At 41.6% G+C, this 19,641-nt stretch overlaps 1 protein-coding gene across 1 annotated transcript in view; it reads left to right on the forward strand.

The window, feature by feature from the left end:
- Positions 1-19,641, forward strand: part of NEDD9 (neural precursor cell expressed, developmentally down-regulated 9) — a 36,402-nt gene that overhangs the window by 12,805 nt on the left and 3,956 nt on the right. Inside the window, exons 2-3 of the mRNA XM_058831561.1 lie at positions 3,286-3,726; positions 19,020-19,121. Of these exons, the coding sequence (XP_058687544.1) occupies positions 3,286-3,726; positions 19,020-19,121 (543 nt within the window). The remainder of the gene's footprint in view (positions 1-3,285; positions 3,727-19,019; positions 19,122-19,641) is intronic.

A 19,641-nucleotide genomic window follows, 5' to 3' on the forward strand; every position in this document is an offset into this window, starting at 1 on the left:
AATATATGGAGATAAGGTCTACAAGTGTTGAAAGATGTCTTTGATCAGAACTTCTTTCCATGTGTGGAAAAGTGAGAGACTACCATCTTGATCACCACAGCAGGTTAAAGGTACCTCTGTGCTTTCTAAAAGCTTTCCTTCTGTGGTCACAATTTCATTTTTCTCAAGGCTGATTCTGCTGACTCATGAAAGTGTCTGTGGCGCTGTTTCTGAAGCTCATACTAAGCAATGCTGTGAAGGAGAAATGAAGTCAGGGAAACACAGAAGTTTTGCTTAACAGGAGCAGTGCCTTTGCTGCTGGCACAAAGCAACAGGCTTAGTGTTTCTGGTCCCAGTGTTTATTTGGAGGAATATTTTGCTTGCTTCACCGCTCCATCAGTGACTGGTGCTGGTGGCATGGCTCTGGGCTATTTAAAAGGCCTTGGGGAAATGGCTGTGAAACGAGTGGCAACCAATTAGTATAATTCACATACTGGTGCCTGAGTTAACAGCGACAATGAGAATCTGAAGCTGTTCACAGCAAAGAAGTTCTTGAAGCAAGTCCAGAAAGTGTTAATGTGCTTTGTGCCAGGTGGTGAGAAGGTCACTGGGACAGAGATAATGAGCAACTGGAAAAAAAAAATTCACATGGGAACTTTTGTCGGCTCTAATTCTACCACCATTTCAGCTTTGTTCTGAGAATTGCTTTGCTGTGGAAGCTAATCAAGCTTTTCAAATACCTTTAAACACCAAAGTATAGAAGAATACGCATTTATCATTGACTTAGCCTGCTTGGTTTGTGCCTTCCCAACACAGCTGTGATCTTCCTCCTTTTAAACAACTCCTCTGTGAAAGTCGTCTTTAAGTTGCACAGGCTCTAGTCCCATTAGTAGATTTTCCCTGTGAAAGACATGCTAGAAAGAAATGTGGAAAGATAAGAGATTAACTTGAATATTCAGATTAGGCAGGGGCTTTTGTTTTCTGAGCTTCGTGGACTCGGCTAAGCAGCCTGGTTGACCCAGCAAGAGCATAGAGGTGGTGCTCAAGAAGAGACCACTGGTTTTGACCATGCTTAAGTAATAGTTTCACAGTCCTGCCAAGGCATGGACAAAAATTGATCCCTGCCTTATCTGTATTCTGGTATCTTAATGTTGTTGACTGATGAGCTGAGTAGAGGTACATCAGAGGGAATGGTGGCCCCCAGTGCTGCTGTTTACGTGGGCGTTCAAAATGGCAATCCTGCTTTTCCAAACCAAAGCTTAATTTATACTGACCTCACTAATGATGCTGATGAAAGGCAAAGCCAGTGTTTCTCATACATTTGAAAGCTGATCTCCCATTCAGAGAAGAGGAAATTGATCTCGTGCACCCCGTTTCAACACTGCATGTCTTGGGAAATTCAAGTTCACCTACCTTTTATGTGACATCTGAGCTTATCCACCAGTCAGCCCTGCACACAACCTGCTACACTGAGCAAGGTCAAATGAAAGTCTCTGTCTCAAGGAGTGATGGGAAAACATCAGTGTGTCAACAGGGAAAGATAAAACAAGTAAGGGATGATAAATAAAAAATTCTGATATGACCAAGGAGGAGGATAAATTTGACAAATAAAAACACTAAACTGTACTTGATGCTATTCCTTCGACATAGGTAAGATAAATCTTTAAGACAACTGCATCCTTTTTGGTGGATTAGAGCCATTTCAGTTTGTGTACTGAATCCAAATATTTCAGCTTGAACACTCCAGATCCAGGGCTCTGTATATTTTTTCAAGTGCTTACAATTAGATTGTAACCATAACTGCTGATCTCCTTCACTGAAAATCAGACAGTCATGGAGCAGTTGTTTCCAACACCTCTGGAAATATCACCAGATATTAATTAAATCTTCATGGCCTTTTTGAGGGGTCCGAGAACGTTAGTGCAGACAACCTGCCTACTTTCCATTGGATACCTTGGCCAGTTATTCAGAACTGGATGTGCCATAGAGGCCTGCAAAGAGGAAAGGGACGTAATTCCATCTGTGAGAGGAGGGGGTACTTACTAGTAACACATCACAGCCAACAGTCTTACATCAACTCAGATCTGGCTGAAAAGCTTCATAGCAGAGGTACTGCTGGGAGTAGAACCCCAACAGGACAGAAGTCAGGGCAAGCTGTGAAGCCTGCCTGAAACACTGGGCAAACGCTTGGGGGTAGAGCTGTGTGAAGTTCCTTGTGTTAATGGTACTGCTCCACTTGACATAATCAAGTAAAATGCATCTAAGAGTGTTTAAACCATATTGACACAAGTCAAAGACACTCCTTGGCTGCTCTAACACTCCCCTTAAGTTATACACAGAGGCTCTTTATGGTGCTGGGTGATACCTACATTCTAGCATTCTTTGACCCACAGAGATGGGCACTGCTATCCTCATGGCGAAGGCATTACCCCTCTTGGGGTCACTGGGCACATTATTTCTTTCTACAGAGGGTGGAACTCAAGAGGAACAGTATTCTTTGAATTTGTTTTGGAGGGTTTTTTATTGTGGTGGTGGTTTTGAGGCAGCACGGGAGGAAGTGTTTTACCTTTTAAGCTACTGCTGTGCTGTGCCCCTGAAGAAGATTGCAGAGAGTGCAAAGGCACAAAGCTACATGCAAAGATGAGCATCGTGGCTCAAAACCTCTGACATTTTGTCAATTTGTATTTTAGATAGCTTTTCTTACCAGGTGGTCTACAGTTCCATCACTTTAAGGCACGTGCAGGTGTCAGCTAAAAAAAGCCAGGCCACTGTCTTTACACTAATGGGGTCTGCATCTCCATGGAAAGTCTTTTGGGACCCCACAAATGTAAAAATGTTTGGAAAATACTACTCTGGATTACTCACTCCTTGTGAGTCTTGTTCAGGTTTATTTTTAATGGTTGCTAGCTGACTGTAGCAGTACACAGAACACGTTTATAGGGAAATGAATGTCAAGAGATGAAGGTACAAGCCCTTCATTCATGGGAAGAGCTCCTCAGTGGCAGGAGCAGAACTCTCCTGACTTTCTGTCTGTTCAGGTGACATGGCCATATAAAGAGCTTCTATCTGACCCACTGTTGCTGGAAGATTTCTCACTAGCAGTGTTGCTAATGCATAAGCCTCTCATTTTTCCAACTTGGGACAGAGGAATCCTGTGCTGTATGATTGTCCATGTTATTTTGATTCCCTGCACACTTATTTTTCAAATTCAGTTCTTATTTCTTATCACTTAGAATGTGCTTGAAGATATAGAAAAATTCTGGCTTGTTTGTTGATTTGCTGCTCTTGCCTTTTGTTTCTCCACAGAATCTCATGGCAAGAGCCCTGTATGACAATGTCCCCGAGTGTGCAGAAGAGCTGGCCTTCCGCAAGGGAGACATCCTGACGGTGATAGAGCAGAACACTGAGGGTCTGGAAGGATGGTGGCTCTGCTCCTTACACGGCCGGCAAGGCATCGTCCCAGGCAACCGTGTCAAACTCCTGATAGGTCCCGTGGTCCAGGAGACTCCTTCTGGCCAGGATATGCCCAGCTCAGGATTGATGAATCAGCCCTTCAGCCACCAAAAGATCTACCAAGTGCCAAGCTCACACGCCTCAGCACGGGACCCTGTCTACCAAGTGCCACCTTCCCACCAGAACCAGGGAATTTACCAGATACCCACTGGTCATGGTCTGATGGGACAAGATATTTACCAGGTGCCACCCTCCATGCAGAGGTGTATTGATGGTCCAGCTGTGACTAACAAGGTGTGTGTGTTTGCTTTTACTTCATAGCTCCAAAGCAGCTCACTTGTGCTGAGAGAAGGATTCAGGTTCTTCCCAGGCTGAAACACATTTGGCCTATGGCGCTCTCACATTATATGTTCAAAAGAGTTGCTGCAGCAAGATGAACTCTCCCACTTATTAATGAATAGTTACATCATCTGCCCAAGTAATTTTTGTTTAATTAAAAATTATATACTGTCTTGCTGGAGCAGTCCCAGTGGGTCTAAACTACAAAGAGGAATCAGCGATTGATTTGACAAGGGCCGTATTTTTAAGAGTGAGGAAGCAAGAGGGTGATGATAATGAGGGATGTTTTAATACTAAACCTACACCTTTTAAGAGTGCACTTGATGTTTATCTACTGTTAAATTTCTTGGTTGAAAGTGAGAGCTGCAGCAGCTCCATGATGCAGCCATTACTGCATTATTGCTTTATGTGGGTCCCCCCTTATTCCTGCTGTTCTTCTTAAGTTCTCCCCATCTTCTGCAACTCCCTCATTTAACCTTCACAGGCTACCTGCCAGGTACCCTGGTGACTGAAAAGGATTACGGAAGGTACCCAAGGAAGGAAGTGTTACAACGCCAAAAAGAAATTATTTCAGTCCCTCCATTCCCAGTTAAACAGCTTCAGATATCAGCATTCTCCTTACCTTTAGAGCTTAAAGCACAGCATTAAACTCCAATTTATGTGAGCAGATGATGGCTCTCTCAGGAAGTTCTTCACTGGTTTAAACTTTCATCTAATTTAGATTGGCAATACCATCTGTTTTGTGTTTTTCCCCCACATCACCCACAAGTCAGCCTTTTTCAAATCAGGCCTTTAGAAGACATCTTCTAATGCTTTTATTTCCTTGTTACAATTTCATTTTCCTTGATAAGAATAAATGGATTTTTTGCCTTCTGAGCAAGAGAGAAAGATCTGCAAAACCATTCCAAGTCAATTTATAAGGAGGTTCACTTGCTCAGTTTTTCCATAGTTAGGCTTTATAGGCTGTGCAGGAAGATAACATGAGAAAATTGCACTTGCTGCACAGGCAGAGATAGGAGCTTTGTTGGAGCAATTACCTGGGTTTTCTTGATAACTCGTATATTTTCTGTCATTTTCTTCTTTCCATATAGACTACATACATTGAAATCTTTTCCAGGGACAGTATTATTTGCCTATCCATAGTGGATACCCTCCAAGGTAGTTAGTGAGCACCTGGAAAATAGCCCGTTGATGGGGCAGCACAGAAGAGCTTTTTGCCTAGGGCTGTAGGAAACATTTTACAGCACTGTTCAGAGATGCCTCCAGCTTGGGTTCAGGAGATGCACCATACAGAAGATCTGCACTATGGTCTGTAGGAAAGCCTGGGTTATTATTTTGGAATGAGCACTATGTACCTTAATTTTAGGACCTGACTTGCCTAAATACTATTAGGATAGTTTGCTTACCGTAATGAATGTGTGTTTCTACTCAGAACAGAATGAATGTGTGTTTCTACTCAGAACAGAAAGAATTTTCCAGCTGATTAGAGGTTTCTTCTCCCTCCTCCCATCCTCTCCAGCTCCAATGAAAATAAGAGGACATTCTGCATAAATTGGTTGGCTGCTAGGACTGTGTTAAAACCCTTGAAACACTAAGAGACTGAAATCTTTGTTTTAGTCTTAAGTGCAAAGTTCTTGTTGAGATGCAAAAATCAGAAGCTGTAAAGCACCTGTTTTCTCCAGGTTTCTGCCTAGAAATTTTTTCAGCAACCTCGATTGTGAATTTTTCTAGTTCAAATCACCTTTGGAAATCTGTTTGTTTGAGTTTGGCTTGTTTTCATTTAATTCCTTGCAAGCTATGAAAGGCCACCTATGCTACTTACTGTAAAATAACTCAACATGCACGTTTATAAAGCATTTTATAATATAATAATGACATTTAATTAATGGTATTTAATCAGAGTAAATGCCAACCCACTTACCCCTAGCCAATATTTGCTACTTGCTTTAGTCCTGACTTAAATTTATTTAGCCTAAGAGTCCTTAGTCTGAGTATTCACTGTGTTGTATTAATGGCTGGCAAAACTCATGGCAGCATCCTGCTTTGATCAGAGGTAGATATATTTTTTGCTCCTTGTAATTGCTCAGTTCTACACTAAAAGGAGCCCGTTGGGATTGAAACTGGCAGGCAAAAGACAATTTACTAGTGAAGGAGGTGTTTGTGGTAAAATTACTCCATTCTTTACCATCCCGATCTTGCTAAGCTGCTTTTTTACAGCTACAGCTGCAACTCTCTGCTAATGCCTTTGTGAAAGAGAAACCTAATTAAAGGGAAGCACTTTAGCACTTGTCTCCTTTGTATGAGGAAACAGTCTGCCCTCCAAGTCGTCCTCCTCTAGGGATCAGTAAAAACAATCCTTAATATTAAGAAGAGCTGGGCATCTTGAAGGTTTGATTTGGGGTCTCTTTCCTCTGTCTTCCAAAATTAAAAATATCCTTTCTCAGACTTGTGACACCTGCTTCAAAGGCTTAAAATGAGCCACTCTGCCTCCTTCCATCAGCAGAATCAGCTGCTCAGCAAGCTGTGTATTTTGGTAGCCTTAAGGATGTTGAAGGGTTTTGCTGCAAGTTCTTGCTGTATGCAAGTCTTCTCCCTTCCCAGAGCAGGAGCTAGAGAAGAAAACTGTGTCCTCTGGTCGCTTCTCTAAGCGGGACCAGCAGCAGTTTCTGTGCTATCCCTTTCTGCACGTGTCTGCTTGCTTCCCTTGTGCAAACGTGTGCCTTGGCTGCCATACAGGTTTTGCAGGCAGGGCCTAGGAGCTGCTGTCAGGCAGGAATTGTCTAGCCTGGAGCAGCAGTAAATCAACAGCAGGTATGTTATTAAGCTGTGCTGGGGTAACGCATCTCCTCAGCCAGCAAGGCAATGCTAGGCAAAAAGGAGTCCTGAGGCAGGTAATTACAGCGATTAATTGATTCTGGCCAAACTGGTTGCTGACAACAGAGCTGTATCGGCTCCCTCTATCAAATAAAAATAGCAGCTTCTAGAAGTCACTTTACCATCGACAGAGATAAGGAGGGTTGGTTTCAAATTAGCTTTGGTTAGCCCCAGGCTTTTGTAGCTCTGCCGCAAGTTCAGTCGCAAAACGATTCCACCCCAAAGTGTGGAGACCGTCTGAGGAGTGTGAAGAGGTGGAAGCTGTATCTTAGAATTTATTCCCTCTTTCTGTGCTCTGCCTTGGAACTTACTCTCTTTTGCTTCAGCCAGCAAAGGGAAAGAACCTTCAGATAAATCTGACATTCAGGAAACCTGGATTTTATCCTTGTCAGAGAATTCTGCAGAGGTCTTGAGTGGTGCTTTTGCACCTCATCTGCAAAACATGTGGGTTAATTATGAGGGAACTCATTCTGTTCAGATTGCTTTGGGAACATCCTTTGGGAAAGGTGCTGCCAAAGCACAAAGATTGTTTTGCATCTGTGATTAATCATTGGTTCACACCAAAGCTTTGAGGCAGGGAAGGCTACGCATGAAGAAAAAAAAGTCGCTGCCATAATTGAAACACTCATTTTCTGGTTCAGTGTTTCCCCTAGCTGACCTGTTGTGCTATCCCTGCCATCCTTTTTTGGCATTGGCCAAAAATATTAAGGGAATTATTTCCTTGTTGGAAAACAGCTTTCTGTAGGAACCAGTGGTTCTCAGGAGAGCTGTTGATCAAGGAAACTGCACAAAACAGAATGAGACTGATGTTTGAGCAGGGAAGAGCCTGCACTGTGGGAGTTACCAGCCCTGAACTACAGCTCCCACAAGGCATGGACCAACTCAGGCAAATAGAGATTAGTGCCAGCTTGGAACAAAACACCTTTTTTGTTTGTTGGTCTCTTTGAGCTGGAACAGTGCAGTTCAGGAAACACTCAGATTCATCTACCTTTTCTAAGTGGATGGAGTGGAATAGGGAAGGAACTCATCTTCATCCCTGGCCTATTTCCAAGTATAAACATGTCCTTGACAAATCAAGGGTTTCACACCCCACCATCCTACTATCTTTGCCTTTATCAAGAGGTCACTGCCTTCAACAGGAGGTTTGGGTAAACCATGGCTATGGGAACGGACCTTGTTCCCTGGTTTTTATTTATATTAAGAGTCATGCTGGTTCAATGCACGAGAAAGTAGAAACACCACCCCACAAACAGCACCACCCTGACAATTCTGGCACAGACTTCAGCAGCAGGAGCCAGTTAGCCACATTATGACATTTTTCCTTCCAATTACACAAGTACTGTCCTAGCTGGAAAGAAACAAATGGCTCCTTATAATGCTTGTTCCAGAAATAAGCCTGCCTTTACATTATGTTTTCTTTTCCTTGCCTGTTTTCACACTTAGGAAGTAAGAAGAGAAAGGCATTAAGCACAGTAAAGAGTTGTGTGACAGATTATTTTGTTATCAGAAAGAATGGGATCATATCTAGTGTTTTGTAGTTTGTTGGTAAAATGTATTTACATTCCAAGATAATGTCCCCGTTTACCCTCAGGCCTGAAATACCAGAGTTTCCTGCGATGGGGTTTCCATAAATGGCCCAAACAGTGATCATATAGTCCCTCTTCTGCTTTCACTTTACAAACTCTACTTTTGGGGATTTGTAACCCTCGTAACAAAATACTAATTCAGTGTTAAAAGTGCTGAACACACAGGAAGTTTGCTGAGTGCAGCAGGAATGGTAACACATACCTCAACACTCAGAGCTCGCTTTCACAAAGTGTGCTCTAAAGGATGAAAATACCTGAAATAAAATGCAAGCTCAGTGTTTGAAACAGCACACAGCCGTTTTCTTAGGCTCGGGAGTTTCACTTGTAACTTTCCATGTGACGTTAATTGGAGAACAACCATTTTACTGATAAAAAGTCAGTGCAGCTAATCCCTCATCCACAAGGCAGAGTAAGCAGTAGCTAGTCACTGATGTGATTTGTAGAGAAGTATTTCGAGAAAAAGACTGCATTTTATTAGGCTGAGCAAATATATGAGCTCAGCATTACACCCTGTTCCTCCCTGAGCACAGGGCTCTTTTTCATCACTTCTATTTGTAGACCAGAGGCATGCATTTTTCCCCCTGGAGTATCAGAAAAAAAGGCCAGTCCTGCAATCCCATCCAATAGCCAAGGTCTCCAGGGACACAAATCTGTCTGCACAAGAGCAGGATCAAACCTTTGTTAAAAATAGTAAAACAATAGGAATAATAATAATAATAATAATAATAATAATAATAATAATAATAATAATAATAATAATAATAATAATAATAATAAAAGAAAAATGCAAGCTTATGGGCTCTTTCTTGGTGGTTAGAAACCTAACTGAACCTTTGGTTATGTCTGAAACAAAACACCGAATTTGGGTATTCTAAATTGCCCCTAAGTACTAAAAACTAAGCACAGCAACAGAGCATTTTAGAAAAAAAATTTCCACATGTGTGGAAAACTGATTATTCAGAAAGTGAATCTCATCACAAGGAGGAAGTGTGGTTTCTGGAGATAGGAAATGGGTAGATGAAGACAGGTTGCTGGCCATCAGAAACTACAGTTCTAGTGAAATCTAAAGTCTTGGCAGGCATTCTATGATTTTTTTAGATTTTTTTTGGAGGATGACTAATTAACATCAGAATATCATCATTCCATATGTTTGCATGAAACATTTTAATTTTTCTTTTTTTCCTATAGCAGTGGCAGTATTGCATCTTTTTTTCTTTTTTTAACATGACTCTAAATTAATCTTTCTCCCCAAACAGACTAAAATGGGAACAAAGTGAAATTAAGGTAGTTAGGTTCCTAGGAGACAGGAACCTTCCATAAGCCAGTCCATCCCTAGTCCTTGAAATAATATATTCCCATTGGGTCTTATCATCACAACTTTTACATATGGACAATCAGTCATGACTGAGGTCTGGTATAATTATTATACAGATGCAACAAACAAATAAGGATGGAGTTTATATCTGTTTAAAAGGTGTCTGTGCTTTCCATAAACTTGCCAAAGCAAGCTGTGCTAATCTAAACACCACTTACTAGAAGCACTTGTCTGTACAGCTGCCCTGAGATACCCATATAGAAGTGGAGCCAATACAGCTTGTGAGCCAGAGAACCTCTACAATTCAAATCAAATCAAATGAAAGCAAATCAAGCTGCTTCCTCATGGAAAGTTTAATTTGCCTGTCTCTCTCAGAGCAACATAGTTCCCAGCTTAAGTGATTTAGGGGCACTTCCATTGTTTCTGCCCAGGTGCACCTCTGAGAACACTCTTGTGGAATTGAAACTCTATGGCAATGCTTTGTCTCAACCATTCTTTTGCCCACAGGGAAATGCCAATTCACAAAAACTGTTCCCTATTGACAGGGAAGGATCTGTTCTGAGAAACGCCTTAAAGGAAGGGAAACAAGAAGTGATGGAAATACCCTGTTACAACAATTCCCAAAAGAAGCTTCCCCCCTCAACCTAGAAATTCAATATAGGAGGAAAGAAATAACAGAAAAAATATGAAGCACCTCAGAAGAATTAAAATTATTTGTATGAGCTGAACCAAACTGTTTTTTGTTTGTGAGCCTTTAGGATTTCATGTCATTCACAGCAAGATGTTCTCTGCCCTACCTGTCTTAACACCTCATTCTTTTTCTTTCTTTCCTCTCCTCTGCCAAACTTGCCCTAACTTTGGGCTCCTGTCTTTGATAGGAGACAGTCATAGTATTACCAGGACAGAAAACAAGTACCAGAATGCAATTGGTTCTTCATGTGACAACCTTTTTAAAGTGGAGAGACAAAGCAGACTGGGATGGTCAAAGCAAGATACTCTTTTTTATCATGGACAAGAGACCTGAATGCTGAGGTGCTGAATTTTGTCACCTATTCTCTCATTTATCAAAACTGCAGCTCAGATTTAATCAGTTTTCCAGAGAGTGCTTTAGCAGACATGCATATTTCTCTGCTAAAACTTATCATACAATAATTGGGGGGGATTCTTTCTCTGTAATAGACCCATCCACAGACTATTTCAGAGTTCATGCCTGTTCTATCACCAGTCCTCTAACACATTAGCTTTTTAGCTCTCTTGGCCAATGCATGCAAAATTAATGATGTCTCTGTCTGCCGAAATACGAGTAATTGTCATGAGATGACATGACACTGGTAAAACTCTTATCAAGGATGTTGGACAGCTATCCTCTTCACTCCTCTTAAAAATGCTGACAGTTTAATAGTAATGGTATGATTTGCTCATCTCTCTTGTTCTCTTCCTCTCCTCCCAAAAATGGGACATTCTCAGAAGTTTTGGTTTGACTGTCTTTAATTGCATTTTGTAAGCAAGAATGACTCTTACCAGAATCTTGGAAATACCCCTTCCCAGTCAGCCTTTCAGTTCAAGGCCAGCCAGCACCAAGCTGTTCCACTGAAGCAAGCAGAAATGTTGCTCGTAACACAACTGGCAGCAAGCCTTAGAGCTGATGTGAGAGAGAGCAGGATCATGTCACGAAAACATCATAAAATAAAGGAAAGGAAAGCAAAAACCCTGTCAAATCTTGCCAGTGTCAGAAATGTTGACCTTTTTTTCTTTGTGCTTTGTACAGCTCATTGGGTAAGATCTGGAGATACAGATCTTTTTATCTGCATTTAATTTGCAATCATGAACATCAGTGAGAAAAAATGCAACACTATCATCTAAAGCTACAGCTAATGCAAGTTCAGCATTATTCCACCAACTTCATACATCCCTGTCATGTTATACTAATCAAAGCTTAGGACATTTATGTAACTCCACAGTTTTTTTGAGGTTTTTTGTGGGGTTTTTTTGTTGGGTTTTTTTTTTGTTGTTGTTGTTGTTGTGAATTGTTTGGAAAGATTATAAACCTGCATTTCAGATTTAGGAAAAAAAAATTAAACTCAAAAATAGTGTAATGACCCTGCTTTTATGTACTGATTAATGGAAAAGGTCCCACCAGAAGTTAAAAAGTCAGTATTAGGCTAGTTGCAAAGCAGTTGGTTATACCCTTTTCACCAGCAGTGAGGGTTTGAATCTAGGCCAGCTTGTGATGTCACATTTTTTATCTTAAATTTGTTTCACAGCTTGTGCTCTACATCTTCAAGACTCACAACCCAAGGCTTGTGTAAGTCTTGTTGAAATAATGCAACCTCAAAATTGTAACACCCATTTTCATTACATGCTGTTGTTTACATGACAGTACCACAGGGGCGTTTTTTAAGATTGAGCATCTACTGGTGAGGCACTTCATAGGCACATTTAAAAGTTTCTGTTTAAATGCCTGAGCCTGCAGAATTAAGCGTTTTTAATTTAACACATCATGAATAAGTGACATCTGGACCTGCTTAGCTTTTGAAAGCATTTACAGAAGAATCTTCATAGGTGTAGGTCTTGTAGGAGAAAATAAGCAGGTTTTCTTGAAGAAGAAAGAAATCAGTTCTGTATCAGGGTAGTATTTGTCACATGTCCTTATCTTCACACATCTGAATATTCTAAGAAATCTCAGTGGTGAACACCCACTCAAAGACAAGCAGAGGTGTCACAATGTGCCTTGGTGCCGCATTTCTTTCTGCCACGTGCTGCAGCTGATGACTTGCTCAGCCCAGAAAGTCAGTACAGTCATTTCTGCCAATTTCCTCTTGCCTGGCAGAGACATTTGGGCCTTAGCACTAGAAACTACTCCTAGCTGAGCTACAAGTCCAGTGCATCAGCAGAAATGCCTCTACAGACTTGTCCCCTCTCTTCCAGCTTGAGACTTGACCAAAGCTCTCCAACAGCTCAGTCTTGGCAAAACATACTACACCAGAACATTTTATAGGGGCCCAATGTTCATACATTATTTGGATTAAAATAAAGTGTTATAAGTTCATAATCTTAAGACCTATAGCAGCTTACAAACCCAAACAGTGATAAGAGCATCCTTAGCACTTGTGAAACTCCAACCTTTACTCATTGGCAGCAGGGAAATACACTGTATGTTATTGTATACAGCAAATAAAGTAAGTAAAGACATGACTGCTTGGTTTTTTTCAGAGCAGGCAACAGAAAGTGATACAGTAGGTATTACTGTCAGGAGATTTATTATCAGTCACTGGAAATCCTGATGCAGTGTGCAGAAGACATGAGTGAAAACACTGCGTGCTTTTTGTAAAAATTTCAAGAGTTTTAGCCAGCTAGCCAGGTTCTTTCAAATACCCAAATCACCTTAGAGACTCTGTTTATCAACCTAACCTTCCTGCAGTTCAGCTTAGCCACTGAACCTTCCCAAGGGAAAAAAAACTTCAAAACGTTTAAAGAGACGCACACGGCTTACTAAGTACATGCAGCAGAACAGAAAGAAGGGCCAAGAAAGAGGTGGTTCACTGCCTGGTCTGACATCATTCAGTGGCTCCTGCCACTGCCTTGCAAAAGTCTAAAGAGAATAGGGAGTTTTTTCCCCTTAATTCTGATATTTCCTTATATTCTCTTTGTCTATTTTATACTTGTTACAAGTGTAAGAGAGCCCAGGTGGCTATTATATATCCACTTAAGGGGCTCAGCAGCAGAATTTCAACAATTAGAGCGTCATATTACGGAAATAATTTACAACAGAAAACAGACATTACTTATCTCTCTCTTTTATTATTATTATTATTATTATTATTATTATTATTATTATTATTATTATTATTATTATTATTATTATTATTATTATTTCCTTACACTTTGATTCCCTTTTCCCACACCCAGGCTTTATGCCAGCCCCTTTTCATGCACCACTACTCGGCCTCCTCCAGGGCAGAACTCTTCCCAAGGGGGAAAGGGTAAGCAGTGGATGGCAGTAGCTCATCAGCAGCTGAGCCCTCCCTGCGGGGTGAAATGTGTTTTAATACAGTTCTGTGTCCCGATTTAAAATATATGCCCCTTCTTTCCCACCTTCAAGAAGTACTACTTTAAATCTACTTAAAAAGCAGTCAGCAATCATCAGTGGCTTCTTGGGGTTGAGAGGGCATACTGGGAAATACCAAGCAACCCTTTTTAGCTCCCCTCTGCCTGTGGTTTGGGTGGGGCAAGGTGTTGCAGAGGTACAACATACCTCTGATTTCTGTAACCTGTAAAACTCACTTGTTTCCCATCATTCTACATATCAGGAATTGCAGTTCATGAGAACAGGCCAAATTCTGCCTGCCACGGTACTGCTATAAATTCAAAGTAATGTTATTTGCTTCAGTAAGTTTATTTGCTCTTTGTCCTTGTGAAACAATGTAAACTACTGTGTTGTGTATCTGCTGTAAGCACGAGAATGGACTTGTTGCTGTAGTTAGGAATGTTCTCTGTTGCAGCCTTACATGCATTTTAATCCTGGAAGAAATAGAATGTTGGTTTTTCCCTCCCTATATTTAGCAAAGTGGGATTTAATGAAACACAGGACTGGGTATTTTGTAAAGTACATGCACATTCAGCTCTTTTTTCTTGGTTAGAGACATGCCATTGGCATGGAAAAGGCCCAAATAATTGCTTTTGGAAGAGTGTGGTCTTCAGCAAGGACAGAACAAACTTTCTCCTCACTTGTCTTTGTTTTGCAGTACTGAAAGTTTGAAGGCTCATTACATGTCTCACCAGAGCCAAAACTGGTTCCTGTTAGTTGCTCTGCACGGATTAAGTGGTTAACAATGTTTTGAGAATGTTGGGCTAGATAGTTTGTGGGAACACCATCTGTTTCCTTTAACACGTAAACAAGGAAAATTGCTGGTTTGAAATGCAGGATTATTTTTTTATACTTGTATGACCACAGGCATTCTTAAAACAGAAGAGGTAAAAGGAAAAATAATCCTTGTGAGGTATGAAGTGCAATGACATTTGTTACAAAATCAATTTGTGAGTGCCAGATGGGGCTGCTATCCTTGTTCTAAAGTGGGTAATGTGGAACTTTTCCTCTGCAGTCATCTCCTTCCTTCTGAATTCATCTTCAGAAGTACACATGTACCATCAAAAATAAAACCATAAAAAATTGCTCAACGATGCATTGGAAGGGCTATGGGTAAATATCCCAAATCAAGAGTTACTTCTGACTGGGTTTGGTGTCTTTCATATTTCACCTGCTCAGCTACCCCTCTCTTCCTCATACAGAAGAAGCAGTGCAAGCCCGTGTCCTGATGTCCCATGTGAGGTCATGGAAGTTAAGAACAAATGCCCCAAATTTTATCTTTGTCAAGTAGTGTGGGCATTCTTTTAATTACTGTTACAAAATGTTTACTCAAGATAAGCTTTGGTGATCAGCTGCTTCTGTTCTGAATTGACCAGGAATAAGTGTGTTTAGCTTAATGAAAAGCATTGGAAGGAAAGAGGAGTTGAGGTACAACAGGAAACGTTCTTATACTCAGTGCAGATTATCATCTGCAGGAGATTTTGCTGTGAAATTGCTCATGACATGTTGTTATTGGATAATAATCCTCTACACAGGAAAATATATCCAAGTCACTGGGAGAAAAAAGCTGTCTTTCATGTTACCAGCAAACCCTGGTTGTTGCTGGGTTTCATAAAGTCATATTTTCTGCCTTTCCTATAACTTTTTCAAAAGCCTAAAGAGGAGCAGACATAAAAACATCTGATACATTTTTATTTGGAAAATAAATGCCACCAAAAGTAGGGTGCACTGCTGAACACAGCCCTGCAGACAGCTCAGGTCTTCTGTCTATGGTTGCACTTGCAAGCAGACTTTACTCATGAATACCCAGAATCAAGCATTTTATGCTTTAACCTCTCACTTTCTTTAACAACAGCTAGACACACCCAGAACATGTTTTTGTTTCAGCCAAATAAAGGAGTGATCCTGCTTGACCACTGCTTCAGGTCTGGGAAAGAGCAAAAGTGTCTGGATGATGTAAAAAGTCCTGGAGTGCTGAGTGAAACTGGTTTCCTTCATGTGGTCCATCTAGCTTTAGTGTAGCTTTTTTGGATTGTATCACAGCACAGTAAATAAAACCGGCAGCCTTGTTGTACTGTAAATCTTTCATGAGGCTTCTGGTATGTCAGATTTTTTTGAAAAGTGGGAAAGGCCTCGAAAGATGAGGTACAAGACTAACTGCAGCTGCATAAAACTCCTGTAAGCAGAGCGAGGGAGAATTTCTCTGCAAGTACTGGGTGTGAGCAAGCTTCTTCCATGCATGTTCCAGGCTCCATGGTGCAGGGATATCATCTGTTTTGTGACCAGGGCTAATTGTTACAAAAGCAAAATACCATGTTTACCTGTAAGAAGAACAAATGGTTTTACCTGTGTGTGCTTAGGGACGTGGCTTAGAGGTGAACTTGGCATTGCTGGGTTTATGGTTGGACTCAGTGATCCTAAAGGTCTTTTCCAGCCTTCTGTGATTCTACGCCTTATTACCTTTGCTGCTTGGATCAACTCCCTTTTTTATATTAGAGGCCTGTGACTTTGTTCATGGAGATCAATTCTCTGAGCAGGAAGAGAGTGGTGGTGCCTTTTATCACAGAATCACAGAATGAGCTAGGTTGGAAAAGACTTTTGAGATCATTAAGTCCGACCTGTGACCTTACACCTCCCCATCAGTTAAACCATGGCACTGAGTGCCACATCCAGTCTTTTTTAAAAAATTTCCAGGGGAAGTGACTCCATCACCTCCCTGGGCAGATGATTCCAGTGCCCAATCACTCTTTCAGTGAAGCATTTTTTTCTTATGTCCAACCTAAACTTCCTCTGGCACAGGTTAAGACCGTGTCCTCTTGTTCTGTCAGTCATTGCCTGGGAGAAGAGATCAATCCCCACCTGGCTACAACCACCTTTTGGGGAGCTGTAGAGAGTGATAAGGTCTCCCCTGAGCCTCCTTTTATCCTGAAGGAGTTCAGTCATTCAGTTTCTGGTGTAGAACGAAGCTGAGCAAGTGGATATAAAAATTACATGCTGGGCAGCTAGTATCTGTCTTTCTGGAGCCTGACACATCCTCAGTCCTGCATTGTACATCTAGGCAACAAGCAGCAGGTGAAGCAGAGCCAAACTGCAGCAGTGCACCATTCCTCCTGTTTCCAGCGCTGCGTGGGGTCTCTGGCTGCCTGCCATGAATACCCTCTTGTTTCTTTTCTCTGAGATGGTCAAGCAGTTTCCCAGCATATTAACAAACAGCCTAATGCCACCACAGTGTTGACAGCAGCAGAAGGGCTGGTGGAGATGGGCTACCCAGGAAACAGCCCTTTGTTTTTACTGTACGTTGTCAGTTCTCCCAGAGGATCACTTTAACACACCAAATGACTCATTGAAGCAATTCCATGGTTGTAATTTTGGAGCCCTTGGAAGGAACCTCTGAGTAAACATGGCTTAAAACCAAATCTTTCTGTTCTTGACTTGGGTAGAAAGCATTTGACTGGCAGTACACAGCTGGGGGGAAAAAAAGAAGGCAAAATATATATGGCAAACTATTCTAGTCTGATCACTAGCCCTCACTGGGAGAAAAAAGGCATGAAGAAGTGATGTTGATACAAGTTAGAATTTTCTCTGGCAAACAGAATAATCCCAGTATTACATGAGAGTGTCCTAGGAGGGAATACTGTCTGGAGTAAACCATTATGGGAAGCTTCTAGTAACCTCAGAAAGAACTTCCTTAAAAGTTTTGCCCATAGATACCTTTTACAGTGCAGTAGGTGACTCTGTGGGACAGGAATGGCCTGCCATAAATGTAATTTTTTTAGATTTTTTTTTTAAAAGCCTCCTGTGTTTGTAAGCCCTATTAGCCACAGGCCCAGTTGAGCAGGAGATCTCTCACATGCAGCACTCTGGAGTCTTATCACTTCCAGTTGCTGTCTTCTGATGCTAGTTTAAGGAAAAGCACTGGCAAATGCTGTGGTCTTCCCCTGCCGGGCAGGTGTGACTGTTCCTCCTCCCCCCAAGGCCCACGCAGACAGGACAGGGGCTGCTGCTGCCTTGGGCTGCTCACTGGATCAGACCTGTACTTGTGCTGGCAAGGCACTCACCTGAGGGGGGATCCAGTCATTGCTTCAAGGTACAGGGACAGACTACACAGCCAAATCTGGGTGGCAAGTGAAAAGAAGGAAAGCCTGTGTTGTTAACATAGCAGAGAAGAGGTAGGGGGTTAGCATGAGGGACTTTCCCTGGAGGCCTCAGTCAAGAAAAACTCACTGTGAAATCTGGCCAGGATGCAAGGATTCCTTGCAGCAAAAACTGCCACGGGATCCTTACTGAGCATTCAAGTAGAAATGCTGTTGGTATGTCTTGCATACATTTCTAAGGAGAGTTAGGTAGTTCTGGTATAAAATTTTCCCCAGCTGAGTACAAAGCCACATCTTATATGAGCCTATGTAATTTGCCATTTTGTGCCTTTGGGTTACAGTATTTATATTTTTTCCTTAGAGCTAAATAGCACCAACAGAGGTTAAGATGTCAGCATTTCCACTACAAACCCAGTTCTCTTTTGGGGTTAGGTAACATTTCTTTTATACCACACTGTACTGAAATTCTGCTGTCCAAGACTTAAGGCATTTATTTTTTCACCAGATTTTATTTGTAGTCATTATGGCAGTTAATGGTTTACAAAATGTCAAAAAATGTAAATTCTAAGCTTTACTGTTTTTCAGAGGGTGTTATTGCATTATATACTTCAATAAAGGCTTGACATTTCCCATCTCTTAGCCACTAACATGGAAAAACCAAGCAGAGACAGCAAAATTAAATGTCCTGCTTTGAAAGGTTTAAGCATGGTGTTTCCATGTAAAGAGTTCTCAAAGCCACAATTCACACTCAGTTCTCCAGGATGTTGTGCTGTGGAACACAATAACACACGGAGTCCTGCTGGAGGTGGTGGGAAATACCTCTGCAAGCAAAGGCATAAACTCCAAGAGCCTAAACATAGTATTTTAAGCCTTTGACAATGAGTGGGGACACTCACACCCAGTAGGATCAGTGTACACAGCCCTGATCTTGGCAAGTGGGTGGTGCAGCCATCGCCTCATGTGGTCTGTGCTAATGGGAGGTCAATGGGAAGAAAGGACTGAGCTCTCAGACTTGCACAGAATCTGTGCTAGACAAACAGAACACAGTGTAGAGCACTAGCAAACAGTCGTGTCAGGGCTGGTCCGGTAAGGAAAAAATGGTGTGTTTGTGGCTACTAACACTGATTTTAGGGTGTTCAGCTTTCAGAAGGGTATGCAGACTGGTGTTACTAACATTGCCAATGAAGCATGAATGTTAACAGGACTGGATTGTTTATACCTTGTGCAGTTACAGAGGGAACATGCCAAGATCCTCAGAGACTTAACATTTCCTCTTTTTCCTTTACCCACAGGTAATAACACCAGTCAGGTCAGGACAAGGTTATGTTTATGAATTCCCTTCCAAACACCAGAAGGATGCCTATGATATCCCCCCCGTTCGCCCTCTCCAAGGGGTAGGTACCAATAAAAGTGCCAACAGGGCTGACAGAGCACAAAAGGTGATGAATTTCTACCAGACTTTTATGAGCAAGGCAAGTTCTCTCATTTCAGAGAGAAAATATGTTTTAATTAGATGCCGTGGCTTATTCACAGATCACAGACGTATTTCAAAGTTTTATTTGATGTTGACTAAGATTTGGCAGCACACCAAACGCAAAAGTCCCATTTGTTCTCTCTGTTTTGATCAAAGAGTATATCTAAACAGAATAATCTTGCTGCCTGGGAACATTTTTTTCCCCCTGTACTTTGTTGTTGCATGGTTGACAGTAATTCACTCAGTAAGGGTAAAATTATTGCCTAGATGAACAGCTGCTATGCAGGGAGTTGTTTTCACCACCTATTGACTGCACCATGTCACTGAGCTTGGAATATGTATTTGTTCTGGGGAGCACCCTTAGCAGTCAGTCCCCAGGACCACAGACTTGTAGAGTGGATGCTGGCAGGACCTGGAGCTCAACCACCCTGGGTGGAAGG

This window comes from Poecile atricapillus, chromosome 2 (genome assembly GCF_030490865.1).
Source record: "Poecile atricapillus isolate bPoeAtr1 chromosome 2, bPoeAtr1.hap1, whole genome shotgun sequence".
Lineage (NCBI taxonomy): Eukaryota > Metazoa > Chordata > Aves > Passeriformes > Paridae > Poecile > Poecile atricapillus.